The 21,564-nt window shown below is 46.7% G+C and overlaps 3 protein-coding genes across 6 annotated transcripts; 2 read left to right on the top strand and 1 right to left on the bottom strand.

The window, feature by feature from the left end:
• Window positions 1–1,133: 1,133 nt before the first annotated feature.
• On the bottom strand, window positions 1,134–4,238 carry zmat2 (zinc finger, matrin-type 2). The gene is made up of 6 exons (XM_056595097.1): window positions 4,171–4,238; window positions 3,265–3,367; window positions 2,927–3,050; window positions 2,520–2,593; window positions 2,123–2,268; window positions 1,134–1,867 (listed from the first exon to the last, which is right to left on the bottom strand). The coding sequence occupies exons 1-6, from the start codon at window positions 4,186–4,188 to the stop codon at window positions 1,724–1,726; spliced, it is 609 nt and encodes a 202-aa protein (XP_056451072.1). The 5' UTR covers window positions 4,189–4,238; the 3' UTR covers window positions 1,134–1,723.
• A 390-nt stretch (window positions 4,239–4,628) lies between these two features.
• On the top strand, window positions 4,629–9,913 carry LOC130386272 (uncharacterized). 4 transcript variants are annotated; one of them, XM_056595089.1, is made up of 9 exons: window positions 4,629–4,714; window positions 5,145–5,309; window positions 5,752–5,823; window positions 5,997–6,080; window positions 6,708–6,851; window positions 7,477–7,647; window positions 8,139–8,307; window positions 8,528–8,657; window positions 8,915–9,913. In XM_056595089.1, exons 1-9 carry the CDS (start codon window positions 4,677–4,679, stop codon window positions 8,977–8,979), a joined length of 1,038 nt encoding a protein of 345 aa, XP_056451064.1. In that variant the 5' UTR covers window positions 4,629–4,676; the 3' UTR covers window positions 8,980–9,913. The 4 variants fall into 4 exon arrangements, with proteins under 4 accessions (XP_056451064.1, XP_056451062.1, XP_056451066.1 ...); XM_056595087.1 differs by having other exon boundaries at window positions 5,749–5,823; window positions 8,915–9,912; XM_056595091.1 differs by lacking the exon at window positions 5,997–6,080.
• A 3,714-nt stretch (window positions 9,914–13,627) lies between these two features.
• On the top strand, window positions 13,628–20,804 carry fam53c (family with sequence similarity 53 member C). Its single transcript, XM_056595081.1, has 4 exons — window positions 13,628–13,713; window positions 14,153–14,210; window positions 15,109–16,151; window positions 17,686–20,804. The coding sequence occupies exons 1-4, from the start codon at window positions 13,633–13,635 to the stop codon at window positions 17,998–18,000; spliced, it is 1,497 nt and encodes a 498-aa protein (XP_056451056.1). The 5' UTR covers window positions 13,628–13,632; the 3' UTR covers window positions 18,001–20,804.
• The last annotated feature ends 760 nt before the right edge of the window (window positions 20,805–21,564 follow it).

Here is a 21,564-nt window from a genome sequence, read left to right as displayed (position 1 = left end):
ATAGATACCTGCCGACAAGTCTTTAGTTTGTCTGAAATGACACATCAGATTTTTTTTTTTCTTTGAGATGTGTGTGTGTGTTAAGAAATCCTCACTCGCAGAATATTGATGCACACAGTGCCTTTCCCGTATTGAATCTCTAAAGTGTGTTGCTCCGTGTGTGTGTGTGTGCGTATGGTTTTAATAAAGTGAATTAAAGTGTAAAAGTGACCTTTTGAAGTTGGTGTATTTGTGACGTCTAGGATTCAAGTAGTTCACCAAGAAAATGGTCTATTACAAAAAACTTGAGGTGGAGGTTAATAAATATAGAACTATATTCCATATTGCTCTATGAAAACTATTCTCCAAACCGCTCTGAATGTGACCATTAAAGGGATCTTATTGCACCACCAGGTGTGAGTGATAAGCCATTACAAGCCTGCCTTTTCCTGTGTTCTAGTGACAGCATAAGTGGGAGTGTACTGTCCACCTTGATCTATGATTGATAGCTCAGGCTACTAGCCTACCTAGTTGACTGTAGCAAATGTTTCTTATCTATACATCTAGGTGGAGACTCCCACGTGTGATGTCACTAGACACAGAAGGGCAGATTTTCGAACGGCCTGTAATGGCTAATCACTCACACCTGGTGGCATAGGGGCCCTTTAAAATGCAGAAATCTCTGCCTATTTGTAAACAGGCATGGCGGGGAGAGTACCTACAGCCTACTCTGCATGTACTGGACTAATTGGTAAAGTGCACCATCTATAGGCCACTACAAGAATAACAGTTTGACCTGGGAACATGAGATTTATTTATAAAAAGTTATAAAGAAGTCCATTAGCACTTATAGGGGCACCACTTCACTATTTAAACTCAAATGACAAAAGGAAATACAACAAATAAAAGGTTTCATTACTAAGCAGATCAAATGTTCAGTTAAGCAGATTTCATTTCAGCTCCAATAAATGACTTTTCCATTTGACCGACCCCCAAAAAACAGCAAACTTTGAAACAAGTTTTCCCTCTGTTCAGCCAACTCAGCACTTGAGTGACGCGAAGGTGCTTGTTGTTCTACACTGAGGAGGAGGAGGAGGAGGAGGGAGGAGACCAGCCTCTGCTGCCATTGGATGAGAAGCGAGAGGTCCATAGAGCGCGTGCAAGGGCGGCAGCACAGGCCCCGCCCCCTCAGACAGCCTGCAGGCGAACAAGCCGAGAGGGACGCTTTGACATCAGCCCCTCGAGTTTAAATGCAGATCGGTGTACATAGAAGTCACTACAATGAGTGACGAGTGGACGTGCGATGGACAAATTAACTACAAAAAGGGCGACGGGGTCTCTCCGAGGTCAAAGGTCAACATCTGTCATGATGAAACTGATGTGGGCATTGAGCCAGCGTCAGACAAGAGCCTCGCCATCAAATTAACTTACACACCGACCTTGGACCGCACAAGATAGCTGATCCTATCCATAAGAACAAAACAAAAAACAACTCGATCATGTTCGAATAAACCTAGACATTTGGTACTTCGCTAATAAACGTTCCTCACAGCCATCCACATACAAGAACCTACCAGACATTTTGGAAAGCAACCGGTAATCATGCTTCACATACAGATAAAACACTGGCTGCAGAACACGGGGGCCCACACCAGCCACAGTGAGCGGTAGACAGAAACCAAAAGACGCGAAGCCACTGGTCCCATTGGGGAACCCAGTGGGGAAGTCTTTAGGGGGGGCTGAATCAGTGCGCCTTCTTAGCGGCACCGAACCCGGAGAAGCCCATGACAGCCGCCATCTCGTCGTCCTCCTCAAAGTCCACGTCGTCGTCGGCCCTCCTCTTCCTCTCCCTCATCTTCTCCTTCTTGTAGGCCTTGGCTTTCTCCTCCTGCGAAGGCCGGGACACGGGGATGGAGTTACAGTCCAGTCACTCAACACCGATCAGCACTCCAGAAAGTGTATTTATTAGGATTACAGGATAAGATATAGGATATGAGTAAAACTGAACAAAACCTGTGTGGACCCCATCAACAATAGTTTTTATTAGTAAAATAACACTCCAACAATAAATAATAATAAGAAGAAACCGTGAAGTGGCCAATAGATATTTTCTACTTCATGGTCATATCTCAGTGGAGCTCACCTCCTCTCGAAGCTCCTTCATGCGCTCCTCAAAGTCGTACTCCTTCTGCTTCTCCTCCATCTTCTTCTTGTTGGCCTCAAAGCGCTTCTTCACTTGGTCCAGGGAGGAGCGCTCCACCCGCATGGACATGCCCAGGTTCCTCTGGTCTGCAGCGGGGACGACGCAAGGGAACCGGCGTCAGAGAGCCATAACCTCCGTGGACAACGTCCCATTTACATTAACATTTGAATAAGTGTCTTGATCAGGGAGTCATCGACAGTCCAGCTAGGAGGAGCCGGGGATCGAACTAGCAACCTCGCGGTTACAAGTCAACCTGCTCTACCTCCTGAGCTACGCCGTCCCAAACCTTCCTCCTTTATGTGACCGGTTAATGGACGACGAGTCCTCTGTTACTCACGCTTCTTTCCGTTGATGTGGTCGAGGAAGTTGATTGAGTCCTTCACCACGCAGTCACACACATTACAGTAGTACCTGGGGGAGGAGGAGAGACGGACAGGTCAGACACACACATACCGACACATAACCTAAAAGCAGAAATTGTGAGGTTAGTTGTTGTTTTTTTTATCTCGAGTCAATATTTTACTGCTGACCACTAGCATGTTCCCTGTGGATAAACGGCTGAATACTTTCATCCACTGTCTGAATGGAAAAGTCAGACATTGAGAGAAAGTCGGGTCGACACCACAACGATTAAAGAACTAGCTGAATGGGTAAAAAGGGAACTTCTTTGTTTGCATAACTTTAAATGCAATGGTATGTTCCTGAGAAAAGCAAAAAACGAATAAAAAGATCTGGTTGAAGTACCCTCCCATCTCCGCCTGTGGCGTGGTCTTGGTGATGACGATGGTCTTCCCCAGCTTGGACTCCAGGTCCACCTTGTAGTCTCGGTGGCGCAGGAGTTCCCGCTTGACTGGGGGCACCAGTTTCCCTGAGAGAACACCACAAGAGACCCCAGGTTAGGTCCGGCTCCACCGAGCAGGTTTCAAGAGCAGGAGAAATGACCAATCAATGCGAGGATTTAAACAGTGACACCGTGGGTGTGTGAATTGCTTCCTCAGCTCAAGCTTTATAACTAATGACTGATAACTAATTATTCTCATATTGATTCAGATTTATCCCAAGGATTAGGGGGATCAATTTACCATCTTTCTTATCTCGCTCTTCGTCAAGCCGCCTCTGGGCCATCTGTTCGTACTCATCTTTGTCCCACTTCCGGCGGAAGTCATTCTTACTATTGTTGTTGGACTGTAACAAAGAGAGAGAGAAACACACACAAACAATTAATACACAGAACTGCTCACATTTTCATATTGAGTTCATCATGACTTACCGCCAGTAGCAGCGCCAAATAATGATGATTCCGGGGGGGGGGGGGGGGGGGGGGGGGCTAGATGGTTTATAGCAGGGGCTAATACATTTCGACGCGACAAATAATACTAAACACTACAATATGATACGAATCAACCAATCTAAACACACAACAAGCCGCAACAACAACAACAAGCCGCAAGTCATAATCACTTACTCAAAGGAAAAGTAGGATATCATGGTTCAATTTTGATACAAGTCAGTCCGATGTCTTTAAGTTGTTATAAATATAATTATTAAATTAGAATCCAATTGTTAAGCCGAAACTTTCAGGTGCAGATGTTCAATGTAGTTACAAATGAGAGTATAAGTATTGTATGGCCAAACATACGTATTTCATTATATATACGTAGTGAGATACGCCTTTCCACAGAGGGAATCTATATACGATAAGGTATAGACGAAACGATCATCTATCATGAACATCCAGAATAATTTAAACATTTTAAATGATGAGGAAATGATGAGGAGCGAGCTTCGTCCGTCTGTCTGTCTTCCCCCGAGCCACTGAACAACATCAAGTACATCTGGTTCAAACAGGAGCCTCGGGTCCATTTCAACATGTACAGATGTACCCACACTGTGCCTACTGCAGTTTTCTTAAACGTACATATATTGTTTGAACAATAGTTGTATTACGCTTCGTCTTTCTTCTATACTTATCCTTGTATTATACTTACACCGCTACCAGACGCCATCTTGTTTACCTTATGACAAAATACGACTGTCGCAAAATGATTTATTTTGAAGAGCGCCACACCGCCACCTATTGCACCGGAGAGGGCACGACAACAAACATCACATTTACATTTAGAATGACAGTCAATGTTATCACGAAATGTACAATTTATGACAGCCCAATCATATATTATTGTCGACATTTTGTAACGCGAATATTGTAGCTTGATTTGTAAGAGAATACGTTATAATACAATTATCTTGAGGTCATTATATGATTTAAAATACATGGCCCATAATTAACCTGTAAATAATGTAGGAGGGCTTATCTTTCCTATCTTAATTTATATTTCCTTTCGTTATATTCCGGCAAGATGGATAAGAGGTTTGTCTACCTATGTGACGTCATAACCCCGCCCACATCACCTGTGGCCAATTTAAATCTGTCCCCTTCTGTAATGGCATCTCTCAATACGCGGTGGCGAGTTCAGACGGCGCGACTACAGGGATGGAAACCACGGCTCACAGCCCGCTGAACAACTCTGGGTAACAGCGGTGTTGGCAGCGCATTCAAATCACTATTCAACGCTCACATCGATTTTTATTATAATTGAGGAACTTAACCAGGCGTTTGATGCGGTTTAGCCATGCTTTTTTTTTTGTCGACCTGGGCTTGGATTGTGTGTCCCATGGTTATTTATTAATTTTTGAAAGTGAATCTCAAGTCATCTGTTTTGTCAATTGTTCATATGATTAAAATTAGTTCAGCTGTGCATTTGCCTTCTGGCTGAAACGCAGTCCTTTTAATAGGCTCTTGTATGCAATTTGTTAGATAATGCTTTAAATTAAAATGGTTGAAGCAAGATCGAAAACTACATTATAAAAAATAAAGTGTGTGTTATCAGGTGTTTCTAATCGAACGGACAATGTTTGACTCCTCCCCCAGTTACTGCTTCTCCCTCTCTTTCCCCCACAGCCTGTGTTGCAGCCCCGGTTCATGCCTCTGTGCCAAAGGCTGGTCGACCGCGGTGTGGAATGGCCTCCCTGACCGGGCCGTGAGCCTCAGCCCCAGGGCCTCCTGCTTCAGCCCCGAGCCCTGGCTCCTGCCCGGGTGCAGCTATGTCTACGACAGCCTGGTCAGGTAGGGGCCGCTCGGCCGCACATCGCTTCAGATCTGCGCCTCAACAAGCCTACCTGCCAGACCCTTTGTGTTAAGATCTCGTGTTAAAGGGCTAGAATATAGCTTAAAAGTTCATAAAGTGCCAGTGCTCCCGTGGTGAATTTCGTTACATAAACTTTAACGCACTGCTCGCAATTCTTTTCGTTATTTCTTTTTGGCCTACAATAAGGAAAGTAAATGGAATATTTTGCATTTCAAACGTTGCACGTTCAATGCAAAATGTTCAATACATGGGAGGAATCAATTGTGGTTCCTTTGTCTAGGATGGGTATAATTTCCTTTTTTGTAGGTCATGTTATCAAATGGCATGGCCTCCTAAAAGGTGCGTCCATCTGTCATCAGCATTGACTATTTAGTACATTGTTATTCATTTGGCTTCATAAAATGTTTATTATTCCAGCAGTTCCTCTCCAAACCGCTCCACCCCCACCAGGGCCAGTCCTCATGAGGGAACCTGGACGGGCAAACCTCGAAGGTAGACCTTTGACTTCCCCTAGCCTTAGTGGAGACTGTTCAATTGGAGATTTCCCGTTGCAAATGCATGCTGACCTCCTTTAGGCTTTAGCCATGGTCAAATAATGAATAGACTCGAGTATTGCATCCCACATTGGATTCTGGATCTAAAAGTTGGTACACGTTTCCAATTAGGTCATCGATCCTAGAACGCTGCATTCTCAAAGTGTCAACCAGCAATGTGGCTGTTGGAACAGATGACCTGGATAATAGCAGAAAGTCTGTAACTAAATTTGCTTGGTTTTGTTAACTTGGGTTCCTTGGGTGCATGCATTTCCACTGGGGGTGGGGAGTTGTGTTTTTCGTCTGGTTAAATCCAATCTGAACTACTCCACCCGTTCTACCACCTTGGTTAAAGTTTTGGGCATAGTAAAGTAAACCGTCTGGTACCGCCATCGCTAAGAGCTAGCAAAGGTCGATCAGCAAAGTCACAACTTTTCTCGGTTTTGGGACCTCAGTGGTGGAACGAGCTCCCTGCCGTTCTCAGGACCGCAGAGTCGCTCACTATCTTCCGAAAAAGGCTCAAGTTCAGAGTCCACCTCGACTCTGCATAGCCACCCTCCCCCTTCTGGCCACCACATTGTATTGTATTATTGTACTTAACTGTGTAGCAACTGCAGTAGCTGCTATCATTGCTGTAACACGGGGAATTGGTTAGCCTAGCAATTGTTTTACTTGCACTTGGTTCTATGAACATCCTTACTGTACCGACGGCGATATATTGTTGCACTTCTTCAAGCAGCTGTTTTTGGAGGTCCTGTGTGTACCTTTTAGTTTCTAAGTGCGGGACCGGTTCTCACCTGTTGGGCACGTGTCTGGTTCCTGGCCCTCGCGGTCTCCTCCCAGGCCCCAGGTGGGCTGCTGGTACGGGCGCTCCCTGGACCCCGCCAACCAGGAGACCAACACGGCGGTCCTGAAGAGACGGCAGAAACAGATCCAATACGGCAAGAACACCACTGGCTACCAGAACTACCTCCAGCAGATCCCAAAGTAAGGGCTAGGCTCTGGTGGCCAGTGACCAGGGCAGGATATTCCGGGTTAGAGACCGGAAATAAAACTGGCACCCTCTGACCTTGATCGGACTACCTCCTTGAGAACGTAACTACGGTGTTTAGGATAAAAGATGATCAAAGTTGTAAGTGAATGCACTGGGATTCTGATTCAACTTTATTGTCGATACAGTGACGACTAAATGCATTTGGAAATCTAAATAAAAGTGCAATACAGCAGCAAAACTAAAATGACCTAGTGAGGTATGAGTATAATGGATAAGGGCAGCATAGATTGACAGTACAATAACAAATAATCAAGTGTATTGGATGCAGGGTATTTTTATTCAAGTCAAGTAGTATAGTCCAGGGGGGTGGGTGGTCCAGCCGTTGGGTGAGGAGGGGGGCATTTCCTGGGTGAGGGGTGGGATTTCAATAGTGTAACAGCCTGGGGGAAAAGCCCATGTATTGTTATCTGTAAGTGCCAGGGGTCTTTCTGACCCTCAAGTCAGCGAGCCCATTTTAGTTGTTCTTTCTCTTCAGGCCTGCTGGATTCTTCCGATGGTATTCTAGCCTAGTGCTCCAGGGGGCTTCGAAAGTGATTGGTTTTTCTGTGCACCTCCTAGGCACCTCAGAGACCCCAAGGTCCATCCCTCCACCCCCAACAAGTACAAAAAGTACAGCCGGCGCTCCTGGGACATGCAGGTGCGTCTGTGGAGACGGGCGCTGCACATGTGGGACCCCCCCTCCGAGGGCCTGACGGAGGGCTCCGAGAAACGGGACCCAGTGGATCAGCTGTAGGTGGCAGGACGCCTCATTCACACTCGGGGCCTGGCACTCGTAATGGGCGTTTGGTTCTTGACTGTCATTCAGGTGGTTGTGGTGTGTTCTTAAAGGGAAACCAAACACGCCCGTTTCTGCTAGTCCTCATCCACTACCGGGTTTAAATGATTGTATTATCGTTAACACTGATTTTATTTTGAAGAAAATGAGCTGTGTCATTTCAGGCTTCTGCTCTTTAACAAGCCCCTCTGGCTTGTGAGTGTTGGTAACTCAAAACGAGCTGCAACGTGTGCCTCACAAAAGGGCATGCGTTTGACCCAAAGACGGCAATATGAGGCCACGTTAACTCTCTATCCTAAGTTTTCAAAACGTTGTGCATTATAAGTCCGGATTTGAACCAGGATGAATCCATAGCCCTACCGTTTGACAGGCTGAATCCCTTTCCATCTAAAAGGAGTCGTCAGGGTTGGGTGGCGCTTTGATGCGTCTTGCGTTGCCATTACAGGCAGTGCCAGCTGGAGAAGATGACTTCACAGCTCTGCGAGGATGAGGAGAAGAAGCACATGGTGAGAGAGGAGACTCCACCGGCCTCCGAGACCTCCTCGCTGTCTCCTCTCTCGATGACCGGCCTCGGGGACCTGAACTGCCCTCCCCAGCATCCCCAGATGTACCTGGTAAGACCTTCTCCCTCCTACCACACATCACGAAACGCTTCCATCGCGGTTAAAACTGGATGCCACCATTTTCCCTCCCCATCGGTTGTGGATCATGGGTTTAAAGTCGTGGACGTTGGATGTTAAAACAAAGTGACGTAACCTGTCACAGAAGGATGCTTCCATTAAAGTTGCATCTTAAAATCTATTTGAGTTACACCTGAACTTTGCTTCTTCCAAGGTGCCTGAGAGGACCTCCAAGCAGCCTCGCTCTCCACCTGGCCTGAACTACTCCTTCACCAGCCAGCGGACCACCAACGAGAACATGATGGGGTGGCTGCGCTTCCTCCTGGAAGGCGGGCACGTTCATGGTGAGACCCGCATATAGAAAGTTGGTCATTTAATGCGCCTTTTTAAAAGGAGCTTTATCCATTCAGTCATTGGTCTACCTTAACGCGGCCCAATAAACCATTTAAAGACAACCACTTAACATGTATGCCGATGGGTTGATCGATTGCGGACCTCGTCTACAATTCGTAGATAGTTTGGAAAACGAATGCAGACATGTGACATAATAAAATTCAGAGGCATAAATATGTGACGGTAATCACTTTCGCTGGTCTTCTAGATCTTTCCCCTGATGACCAGCAGGTCCCTGTGGCCACTGATCACCTGTCGTGGGTGCCATACTGATCATTATGCGATGTTCCAAGGTCTTATCCACAAGACTTGCTTTGTTGGCTGGTTTTTGATGAAGGTCAGTGGGCTGAATTCCAACTCTGCTAAAACACTCATCATCAGACACTGAAGACGGTGGCACAAGGAACTCTGGATCCTTGGCTTCCATCAAGAAAACTAGCTGTCACACTCTACTTTTGGATCTTTATTGTTTCTGAACCTCGTGCATGAGGCTGTGTAATGTGCAGTCTCTCACCTGTTTTTTTTATTTCACATACATTGGGTTGTCTTTTAAGATGGCTGTGATGCGTTTAATGCTAAAAGTCGATTCACGGATCATGAGAACATGGGACAGCATTGTCCGTCATCATATTGGCGTCATGACAGTCACCACTTAGGCAAGCTCCCTCCACTTGTAGACTTGTGATGCCATTTTATAGTTCTGACCTCTGACCTCGAGGTGGAAATTTACCGGTTGGCCTTGAAAGCATCTGTAGGCTGAACAGTTGGGGATTATAGTATTGAGAGGACTACCTCCGTATGCAGAGGTCTGCACTTAACTTTTTAGTTTGTCACTACCCTCACACTCTTAAGCTTACTTGGGTGCCTAGGTTTCTGTTGTCTGCTTTTCACCAGAATAATTGTTTGTGTGCACTTATTCTTTGACATAATGACACTTTGACTGATGCCTTGTACTCTATGATATAATCAATATTTTCACTTCGTTGTTTGGACATTTCTTAATGCTCCGGGTTCCCTCAGCTGCTTTCTTGAAAGAAAAACGTGATACTGGGAATGGCTGTCTTTGTGTTGTACGTTTTACTTTTTTTGTTCCTCAATGTCATTTTGTGCAGCTTGAATATTGAGACTGTTATGGAAATATTTAAAAGGATAAAAACTAATAAAGATGGAAACGTGTTACAAATCCAAATCTTGTTTTACCTTTTTGTTTGATCAGAGGACGCTATATCGGAAGATGGCTAGGTGGATGGGCCTATGACTTCGATCTTTACATAATTGCATCTAGTGAAATGGTTGTACGAAAGATTTAAAACCTCAACCACGACCTGCTGTGAATGACACTTAAAAAAAATCCCGTCGATGGCAGTCCAACTTTCACAAATGCACGATTCTGCAATCTAATTTCGAAGAGATTGTACGAAGTGTGATATACAATCAAGCGCCACTTAACGTGCCAGAGCTGGTAAACAAGCAATGTAGGCTATTATAAACTACAAGTCCCATCATCCAAACAGCCATGCGTCGGGAGTCTAATTGCATATCTACAACGGCTCATACGGTTATGAACAAAAAATAAAATATTGATGGTCGTCTTTGTTAAATAAATAAATATGAAAATAATATTAATTCAGATTTATTTGATTCCAACTCGAGTCCACGCCGTCGTCCCTCCTACTCTGCTGGCACCGTAAACGCTATTTATGAATCCCGATCGCTCACGGGCGTGTGGACGCAATTAAAACACTCGGAATAAAACGACGCGGGGAATTGATTGTACGTAACGATATCTCCACACGCAATATAACACTTTTTCGATGGAGGTTTCATAGAAATGTAATCCGACTCGACATTCAGTCACTGGAAGAAAAAAAAAAAACGGCATCGGAGCAGACGAGCGGTACGGTGTTTTGCTTTTTTGATACTAGGTCAACACACCCGAGACGCACATTCTGTCCTGACACCGTGCGACCCGCTCAACTCCAAATCGGTTAATCCATCCTAGCCGGTTCACCTCCGAACGGCAGCGGGTTCGACCAGGTAAGATCATCTTATTCCCCGCGACTAAAACCACCGCGCATCGCTGTGTCTTGTGTCTGTGTAACGGAAACCATCTCTGTCGCTCGCACCGCCTTCGCAGCATCCGATCGTGCGGCTCGGCTCGCCGTGTTTTCCGACATGCGAACACAGTGGTCCAGATAGGCCGGCTGATGGTGTAACGGTGGCGGCTGCTGCTGCTGAGATTATTAGCATTATTACCACGGGCTCCACTGATGTGTTCATGGCAGCCATTATGCCTTTAACATAGATTACATAGGGGTGGCGTGATGGGGATGCCCGACAGACGGCCGTAGCCGAGCGATTTGGGAAATCTGTGTGAAATCGCCGTAGGGTAAGTTACAATGTTGATCTCCCGAGCTAACGATGGAACAGGTCAACATGAGCTAGCTAGTGTTAGCCGCTACCGCTAGCCACAAGCCCCCGTGGATGCAAGCGAGCTAACCGGAGCCCACTGTCTGGTCTGCAGACGTTGATCCTGTTTATCGCCCGTTATAAACGTTGCCAGCTATTTTTCAATAAGAGGATCATGCACCGTGTATTTTTTTTTAGGTGACCGACCTTCAGAAGTGTGAGATGTAATTATTTAAATCTAAATGAATGGATGAAATTGTAACGTTAGTGATGTGTGTATGTGTGTGCGTGTGTGTTTGTGTGCGTGTGTGTGTGTGCAAATAAACGCAAGGTAGCTAATATCGTGGCGTTCCTTATCATTTTGTCATTGAGCCATTTATAGCTATTCAACATTTAGCGCATTGATTTATTTGAATGGGAAGGTAGCTCGGTTTAGCATTTCCTATTGAAAACAAGGGACTGCGCTAGCCACGGGCTACGAGCAGATTATGCCAAGCGGCCCTTGGTCCGTCATCACAGTGCAATGGCACCTTGTTAGGTACACAAAGTGCCCGTTTTCATTGAGGAGGGCCCGCTACCACATTTAACACTTCACAGAGATCCAATGTAAAAAGAAAATACCGAGATTTTTCAGTTGTCGGTGTTTTCACCTACACGCATTCAAAGGACCATCCCCATCATAACAGCAAGTGAATCCTATATCTAGACATTCATTATTTCCAACCTCACCAATGTTGAAAGGCGAATGAGTAAGGCTAGTGAGTTTTACTTTTTTTTTATTGAGAAACATGATTTTGCATACCGATAACGGGTGCATCTTTTAATAATTGGAAAGAACATTACTCTCCATACACACACATGCAGACTCAATTCTTACTAGCAATCTATTGCCATCAAAGCAGTGAGTGGATCATGCTCAGCTATTGAGCCACAACTTTTAGTACACATTATGGTACACATCAGCCTGGCCAGTGCTAATACCGGGGTTGAAGTGTGTGTGTGTGGACAGTGAACCACTGATATGACCTGCATTAACTGCACCCAGTCCAGTTGGGAACACACTGTCACACATCACTTTGAAGAGATGTGTCGCTCTGAACATTCTCAGTACAAAATGAAGCAAGAGCTTGCATTAGCCTGACATTTTGGCACAACTTGGATTGTCAGGTTTTAATACAACTTTCCAAGGCCACATTTGGATTGTAAGATGCATACAGATTCTTACAAAATAGGATACTTAAAGGAAAATAAATCGATTTAATCTTGTATGACACTAGGCGTCATAGTGTTACATTTGACATAACATATATATTTTTGTGATCTGACTTAAGGGTGTGTATGTTTAGATCTGCATTATACTGTGAATCATAGTTTAGCATAGAGAATTAAATTGGATCCAATCTTCTGCATGCCATGTTGGTGGATCGTTGGCTGCCAAGATTCAACCCAAATTCTATTTAGATTTTTGGGAGTCCTCTTAAGTGATCCACTGTCTGGTTGTTGGAGGATGTCCGAAGCCAGCGAACTAGCTTGATGAACAGATTAGTGTTTATAGGGTTGCTTCAACATCAAATTGAAGCAAATAACCACACATAGATTGCTGTTAATGTTTTTCTGTTGTACATGATGTTAAGGAACATACTTATTGGGTTATCAGAGAAATAAGCATGTACTGTTTTATACTAATTTAAAATATTCTGATATAACAATGGTAGGATAATAAGTGCATTTTAGGAAAACATTCGTCTAATTGTATGTTATGGCCAAAATCTGAAGGTTTTCCACATGCTCATGAAGTTTTAATTGAATAGTGAATTTCTCTCACTTTGCCACCTCTGAATAAAGTGGGTAAAAACTCCCACAATCCCTGTAATGGCATCTAACGACTTGATCTACATCATCGTCATCCGTCAAATGCAACGAAACCAAAAGACAGCAGGATTTATGTCTGTTTAATTTACACTGACCCTGAGTGGGATTGTTTGACTTGGAATGACGGCAGACCATTTCCATGTATTGTTGAATGCACCAGATTGAACCAAACACAGCCTAATAGTGCATCCTAAAGGTCAATAACTGATCCAACTTATTGCCCTTTGTAAGTCGGGTCTATTGAGTATGCTGAGCTAGACCCCGCACTGGTATGATTATCTACAGCTGCTTAACACTAATGGCTTACCTGCTGTCCTCCGCTGTAGGTGAGTTGTCGGGAGGGGACTGCTGCCTCCAAAATGTCTTTGTGATAGTGGGAGGGGCTACCTGTCCATGAGGAGGAAAGGAGGAGGAGCCTCCAACTCTTAAGTCCCTCCCCGTCCTCCTGAAGACGGACCCAACGGACCGACGCCTACTAGGTCACACCTCTTTCCCTCCCTCCTTCCCCTCCTCCTCCTTCTCTCCCTTCTCTCTCCTTCTCCCGTCCGTTCTCCCCCCTCGGCCCGGTCTCTCCGCCCCCCCCTCTCCCCGCTCCCCCCCCCCCCCCCCCCACCCCCCCACCCCCCCGGTCCCTGCCACCATGCCATGGTCCCACTTCTGGTGGTGGAGGGGTTGTGGAGCCAGACTCTGAGAGGGAACGCCGCCCATCCTGGGGACATCTACCTGGTAAGGATGCAGTGTACAAAAATGGCGCGACGTTTTCGTTTTCTTGACAACTGTGTTTATGGCTGTGACCGATATTTTCCAACAATATTCAATATCCGTCCCCATGTATTTGTGACCTTAAAATCCACCACCGTTGCCTTGGATGGGGCGTTGAAATCTGTAAGGGATTTGGATGTTAAACCGTCATCCACCCAACACCTTTCTGTTGTTTTCCACTGCATTAAGCGGCGTGCGGTGGTCCCTATAGAGACCACAGCCCCTCGTTCTTAGACTGCCCACAGAGACCACCCTGACACCTTTTGTCACTGTAGCCGACACAAAATATTGATGACACATTTTTTGTGTATGAATTGTGATCTTTCTTGACGTGTCTTATCTCTGATTTTGCTAATCTCTCTGTCTATTTTTGTCCTTCTCTCTGCCTGTCTTTCAATGTTAGTCCCGGCTGGACCCTAAAAACTTAACACATTGCTGTTCCCCAGATGGCTTGATGCCAGGTGAGTAATACGTAAAAACACTGCATGAGTTCAGTATAGGGCCCACTTTATTGGGGTAAAACTTGGGGCACTACCCAAATTAAAACACCAGCCTCATCAATGATGTCATCAGGATTCAGGACGTCTCACAGTTCACAGGCAAACATTTCAAATTTAACTACGAGAAATAATCTTTGTGCACACAGGAATACAGATCATTCCTACAGACAAAGTGCCTTTGAGTGGTAGATGGTTCAACTTGAGGGGTCTTTATATTTTGCTCAAGTCGACTTCAGTGGTGAAATCACACATAAAATTCACCCGGCTATCGTCAAGCAGAATTTAATAGCACTCCTTTTAATATGTGAGCCAAAGTATATCAACACAATGTTTTAGTTTCCGGTGGCGTGCTGTTATACTCTACAACTCCTGAACAGAGAAACTGTGAGGCTTTTATCTATAATTAGCTCCATGTTAGTTGAACGAAAAAAAGTCTTGTGACCCGTATTTTATTTATTCAGGCTGTTTATTGTCTCCGTTTCATAAGCATAATGTTAACTTTTAGCGCAAAATGAGATGTTTCCTTTTCCAACAAGCAAGCCATCTGGTTGTGTCCATAGCAACAGGGCTAAGCTTGTCCTGACCTCACGTTCTAGCTCAACGAGAAACTACTGTTCCAAGAACATGGAATACACAACACATAAGTCTAATTGTAAACCGAATACACGGAAGGAAAGCGACAAGGAAAAGTGCATGTGAATGGTCGCAAATGCGCGATTACAGGTGCACGTGTAGACATGAGTCACATTCGATAGACGGTCGCTCACTGCCGCATTAAAGACCAGCAGTTGACCCTCAGGTACCTTCCTGATTGTTCTTTCGTAATTATCGTTAACGGCCTCATCTCTCTCCGTCCCAGAAAGCAGCTGTTGGCAGCTGTGCCCTCCCTCCAAACCTGGCCTGCAGGGGGGGTTACTGAGTTCCAGTTTCCCCCCTGGCCCTGTGCCCCTCATGCCCCAGGACCCACACCTCCAAGAGGGGGGAGACCCCTTGGATCCGTCCCCTCCGTTCCCCCATCAGCACCCTGCCCTGGCGCCCAGCGCCTCCGCCTCTCAGCTGTCTCTCCCCGGAGCGGTGGCGGCCCCGCCCGGGCCCGGGCCCCCCCCTCCCCCGCCCCCGCCGCCCAAGCGCCACTGCCGCTCGCTCTCGGTGCCCGAGGACCTGTCGCGCTGCCGCTACTCGTGGCGCCCCAGCGCCTCGCGGGTCTGGACCCCCGTCAGCCGCCAACAGTACCACGGCGGCGTGGGCATGGCCGGGGGCGGCGCCATGGGCGGGGGGGGCGCGGGCATGGGGGGCGGCGGCGCGGCGGGGCCCTGCCCGCTGCGCGCGCCCAGCTCCTCCCTGAACTCCTCGCTGCACTCCTCGTCCAGCCCCACCTTCTTCAGCCTGGCGCTGTCCCCGGACTCCCCGCTGCCCTGGAGCTTCCCCTGGGACCCCAGCGAGGCGGCGGGCGGCGGCGGCGGCGGCGCCTGCTGCTGCTTCTTCCCCTCGCCGTCATCCTGCTCCTCGTCGCCCTCGCCCCTGCACCCGCCGCCGCCGCCGCAGAGGCGCTTCTCCCTCTCCCCGGTGCTCATCCGCGACTCGGCCGCCTCCACCGCCTTCCTCCCCCCCCCGCCGCCCGTGCCCTGCCACGCGGCCGTCGGGCCCCCGCCCCCAGCCGGCTGCCACACGGCGGCGGCGGCGGCGGCAGCGGCGGGGCCCCGGGCGTGCCCGGCGGTGCCCGCCTCGCCCTCCTCGGCCTGCAGCACGCCGTCGTCCCTGCGCCGCGCTCTGCCGCCGCAGCTGCCCCGCTGCCACTCCCAGCCCTGCGACCTGCTGCTGCTCAAGCCCGGCCTGAAGCGGCGCCGCGACCCCGACCGGCCCTGCGCCCGGCCCGTGCTGGACTTCACCAAGATGACCCAGGTACGGGCCGCGCCCCTGGAGCCCCTCGCTCTTTGGGGTTGATGTAACTTTGAGTGTGACCCACGGCAGAACTCTAATTAGCTCCAGACGGCGCTCTGTAAAGTACACGTGCATGATGTTTTACTGTAATAGTGTAGTAACACGGGTTCGCTGCAACAGAGCAGCACAGAAAATAAAAAACGTGAAAAATATTTATCCTAATAACGATAGTAAGTGTAAGTGTCATAGCCCCAAAGGATTTAGAATTATTAGGATAAATAGGATTAGTAGTAGTAGTAGTAGCATCATCAGTTGTAGTAGTAGTAGCATCATCAGTTGTAGTAGTAGTAGCATCATCAGTTGTAGTAGTAGTAGCAGCATCAGTTGTAGTAGTAGCAGCATCAGTTGTAGTAGTAGTAGCAGCATCAGTTGTAGTAGTAGCATCATCAGTTGTAGTAGTAGTAGCAGCATCAGTAGTAGTAGTAGTAGCAGCATCAGTTGTAGTAGTAGTAGTAGTAGCAGCATCAGTTGTAGTAGTAGTAGTAGCAGCATCAGTTGTAGTAGTAGCAGCAGCATCAGGTGTAGTAGTAGTAGTAGCAGCATCAGTAGTAGTAGTAGCAGCAGCATCAGGTGTAGTAGTAGTAGTAGCAGCATCAGTAGTAGTAGTAGCAGCATCAGTTGTAGTAGTAGTAGCAGAATCAGTTGTAGTAGTAGTAGTAGTAGCAGCATCAGTTGTAGTAGTAGCAGCATCAGTAGTAGTAGTAGTAGCAGCATCAGTTGTAGTAGTAGCAGCAGCATCAGGTGTAGTAGTAGCAGCATCAGTTGTAGTAGTAGTAGTAGCAGCAGCATCAGGTGTAGTAGTAGTAGCAGCATCAGTTGTAGTAGTAGCAGCATCAGTTGTAGTAGTAGTAGCAGCATCAGGTGTAGTAGTAGTAGTAGTAGCAGCATCAGTTGTAGTAGTAGTAGTAGTAGCAGCATCAGTTGTAGTAGTAGCAGCAGCATCAGGTGTAGTAGTAGTAGTAGCAGCATCAGTAGTAGTAGTAGCAGCAGCATCAGGTGTAGTAGTAGTAGTAGCAGCATCAGTAGTAGTAGTAGCAGCATCAGTTGTAGTAGTAGTAGCAGAATCAGTTGTAGTAGTAGTAGTAGTAGCAGCATCAGTTGTAGTAGTAGCAGCATCAGTAGTAGTAGTAGTAGCAGCATCAGTTGTAGTAGTAGCAGCAGCATCAGGTGTAGTAGTAGCAGCATCAGTTGTAGTAGTAGTAGTAGCAGCAGCATCAGGTGTAGTAGTAGTAGTAGCAGCATCAGTTGTAGTAGTAGCAGCATCAGTTGTAGTAGTAGTAGCAGCATCAGGTGTAGTAGTAGTAGTAGTAGTAGTAGTAGTAGCAGCAGCAGTAGTAAAATGACATTGTTAAACTAGCATTTTCCTGCACGATGTGCTAACTTGTTCCCCATTGGTGTCCCGTGTGCGTGTGTGTGTGCGTGCGTGTGTGCGTGTGTGCGTGTGTGTGTGTGTGTGTGTGCGTGTGTGTGTGTGCGGGCCCTCCGACGCCTCCAGACGCGTAGCATCGACCCCCACTGTTTGGAGCGAGGCGGGGGCAGGCTGGCCTGCGGCGGGGACATATGCATGGGCCTGGAGCCCTTCCTGGGGGACTTCCGGGGCTCCTGCTCCCCGGCCGAGGGCCTGGGCCGGACCAGCATCGGCCCGCTCAGCGAGAGCGACGAAGAGTGCGGGGAGGAGGACGAGGAGGAGGAGGAGGACGACGGCGGCGGCGGCGGCGCGGTGGACAAAGGGGAGCGCGAGGCCGCCCTGCAGGCCGTGTTCGAAAGGGATTGTACAGAACTGGACTTGAACATGATCGAGGAGAACTGACCCTCGTCTTTGTAAATTGGAAGGTCTTTTACTTTGGTTCCTTTCTTCTTCTTCTTCTGTTTCGCCGAGTATAAGTTATCGCCTCCTCCCCGCTCCCGTTCCTTTTTGGTTTCTTTTCCTCCTCTGTGAATCACATCGCGCAAAAAAAAACAAAAAACACTCGATTCCCCCCCGGGGTCGCACCGGGGTGATCCGCATAACGCCAATCAGCAGGGCTCTCAGGAACAACGCCTTCTCTCATTGGATGAGCTGGAGTTAACCGCGGCTGATTGATGACAACGGTTATGATTTGACTACCGCCACCACCACCACCACCACCATCGTTAAACTCAGTGCTGGGTCTTAGCGTTTGTAAACCCCCTGGGAGCCGCCCGTGAAAGAGATGGTAAATAATAGCCAGGACTTTGAGACGTAAAGAACACCGGTCAGCTTATACGTTCAACATTAAATGAATACCTTGACATTTGAGAATCTCGTCGCATTAATTTTTTGGCTGAATTAGTGTCACATGAGGACTGGCGAGTCAAAGCTTGCTTTTCTGTGATTTACCTCGAAAAACATCACCCTGGTATTGTTTTTCGGGAATTGTAGAATGACAAATTGAGACCAATTCGAGGAACCGCGGCTGTCGGTCGAATGGCGGCATGGCGTTTTGTTTCCTAATGTTGCAGACGAGTTCACATCGTCAAGGTTTCCATTTAATAATTAGTGGTGGTTGGTGTCCAGTACTCATGGACGCTACCACACTCCGGCTAGTCACCAGACTGCAGTGTTACCCTGTCGTATTCTCCAGTATCGCCATGCCACCGACCTTACGAAGTAAGCCTAGGAAAACCCTGACACCCCATTACAGAATTCATCAAAATGCTGCAGATGAAACCTAAACCTCAAGGCCACATAGTGCACTTACTATTCAATTAAACGTGTCAGGTGCTTAGTTTTTTTAATGAAACTTAAAAGAACTGGGTATGCTATATCAATTAGCGTACCCAGTTCTTTTAAGAGAAATTCTCTTTTAAGAAGCATGTGACGTAACGTATGTATGCACAGTCCTTACGAAAAATAATAAAGTGCATACGCATTAACGCGTCAAATAAAACTAGGTTAATTTAAGATTTGCATGACTGTAAACTGATAGCTGAAGCTAGCACTAAAATGACGGACGTCAATGAAAGTCGACATCGCAGCACGAGCATAAATGACAGGGGTAGATATTATGTAAGGTGTAGTCCCATAGGTTCAGAGCAGAGCCCATACCACCACAGTCTTAATAGGTTATCTTGCCAATATCTGAAATGGTGTTTGCCAAATCACACCAGTAGTGCTTATAGGTTTGAACCTTCACAATTGCTAGAATCCTGCCCATAACATAAAACCAGATGAACTTCATTATTCCCATACAGGAAATAAGGGGAATCAGGACTACATACCAGGTGGGATAACTGGAGGAATAATATTATAATTAGTATAATAATTATTGGTATACAAATTATAATACCAAATCAACAGTAAGCAGGTTTTCTGGACGAAGAACTTGATGGGTAAAGGCGTTGGCATGGCGATACCTGGGATAGCGTTGCAGTTTGGTAAGACCCAACAAGGCCCCACTGAGTACAGGTAGTCACTGACGCTGTTGTTCCATGTGAGTGTACACACATTCCTTTACCAGTAGCTCCCAAACAGTGCTGTTGAAAAAGTCTGGATGGTGCAAGCGGCTGCTACATTCATTTACAGTGTGTGTGTGTGTGTCTGTCCTACTCGTCAAACTGAGCAGAGCCCTGATTTCTAGAATCCCCCCTCACCCTAAGTCATCGCTTTAGCCCTAACCCTGCTATTGAACCCAAATGAACACCCCTAACCAAAACACCACAAATATGAACATGATTCAATTGACTAAAAACCAATCTTGACGCTATCAAATTAATGTTCCATCACTCGATCCCCAAGATGAGCTGAAACAATAGCTAGACGTAGCCAAATAGAGATGGATTGCTTTATCGCACAGCCATGGTTATCAGTCAATGAAAGATGCTTTGCATAGTTACAGAAATCCACACTACTGAAAATGTCTTAAGCAGGATGATGAAATGCACAAATCAATCATATGAGAGAGCTCTTCTGCACTAAAACCATGTGTTGGCCCCCACCACATGGAAAGTAAAACCTCATTAGGAATCAAATGGATGAACATGGCTGTGTTGTTGAGTCATAGCCCCCCCCCCCCCGAAACATCCTTAGAAGTATTTTTCAATTTGAAATTGAGATTTCATTGATATCTGCCACCAGCTCTAAACATGTTTCCGCATTATTTATTTATTTGCAAACTTGCATAGAAAAGCAGTTTCTGTCCTCACTTGCAGAAATGATTTTTTAGCTTGAGAAAATAAAAGTATACAGGAATGCTCCGAATATACATACTGTCTGTTCTTGGAGAGGTACAACAAGAGGACTTCCATATACTTCATTTCAGCATTGTTGCATTGGATTGGATACAACTATCTACTAAACATCTGACATATGGCTACCTGTTCTGAAACATTGGAGCAGGTTGAATTAGTTAAAAACGCAGTGGGAACTCTTTCGGCCTTATCCCTCCTTACTATGCCAGTCGGCTAGCCACAGGGAAACTGTCTAGTGGTATTTAAACAGTAGGGCAGTAGTGGGACATCCTAACTGCAGCGATTGTCGCACCTACGGACGAGGCAGGATTCAGCAGAGTAGTCCTGGCTGTCTTGCATAGACGATACCTTCTCCGCAGCCAAGGGGCATACAAACCTCTGTGACCCAGTGTTTAAAAGGTTGACTTCCGGCGGGAGCCCCCCCCCCCTTATCGCCCCCCCACCCACACACTGATAACAAAGCTCAGATGTTTTATTGCAACCAACCCCTTCCCTGGTGGTTTTTGACATGACACACATGAGCTCCAGTTTGAATGCTACCACAATGTTCATGCATTCTGTTCGCTACCATCTGATAGTTACCTGAGTGCAACACAGTGTCTGAACACCACAATCATCTTTTCTGGGGAAGACTGAGTAGAGACGGTGTGTACAGAACCAAGTGATGGAGGCTGACGCCATTAGACTCAACACATATTGTATTTATATTTACAGGCTGAGGGCCAGACCTGGGGCTGAGTGGGTTCAGGGATTCCTAGGCCCAGGGTTTCTGTTCCGCCTGGGGCATACTCTTGTTTAGATACAAAAGAAGAATATTAAAATGCATGTTCAAAAAGTCAAATTCAAGACAAATTATGAAAGATTACTTTTCTGATCTACTGTCAACTACGTTTTCAAAAAGATTATGGGTGGAAAAAAATAAACGTTACCAGATTTTCAAATAATTTACAGACAAAATGCTGAAGTGTGTTTGTCTGGATTACTGCACAACGTGACGGGAACATGCGGCGGAACGCAGCCTCCGCGGCGGCCGTCCTCATGTCTCGGTCTCATCCCACCCGCCACTCTTCACGGGAATCATCACAGTCTACTCATGGAATTATAACAGTCAGCATATGCCTTACAAGTTATTCTTTCCTCAAAATTGAGTGCAGCGAGGATAGAC

This window comes from Gadus chalcogrammus, chromosome 7 (genome assembly GCF_026213295.1).
Source record: "Gadus chalcogrammus isolate NIFS_2021 chromosome 7, NIFS_Gcha_1.0, whole genome shotgun sequence".
Lineage (NCBI taxonomy): Eukaryota > Metazoa > Chordata > Actinopteri > Gadiformes > Gadidae > Gadus > Gadus chalcogrammus.
The sequence above is the reverse complement of the archived record's forward strand: the minus strand, read 5'-3'. Positions and strand labels throughout refer to the sequence as shown.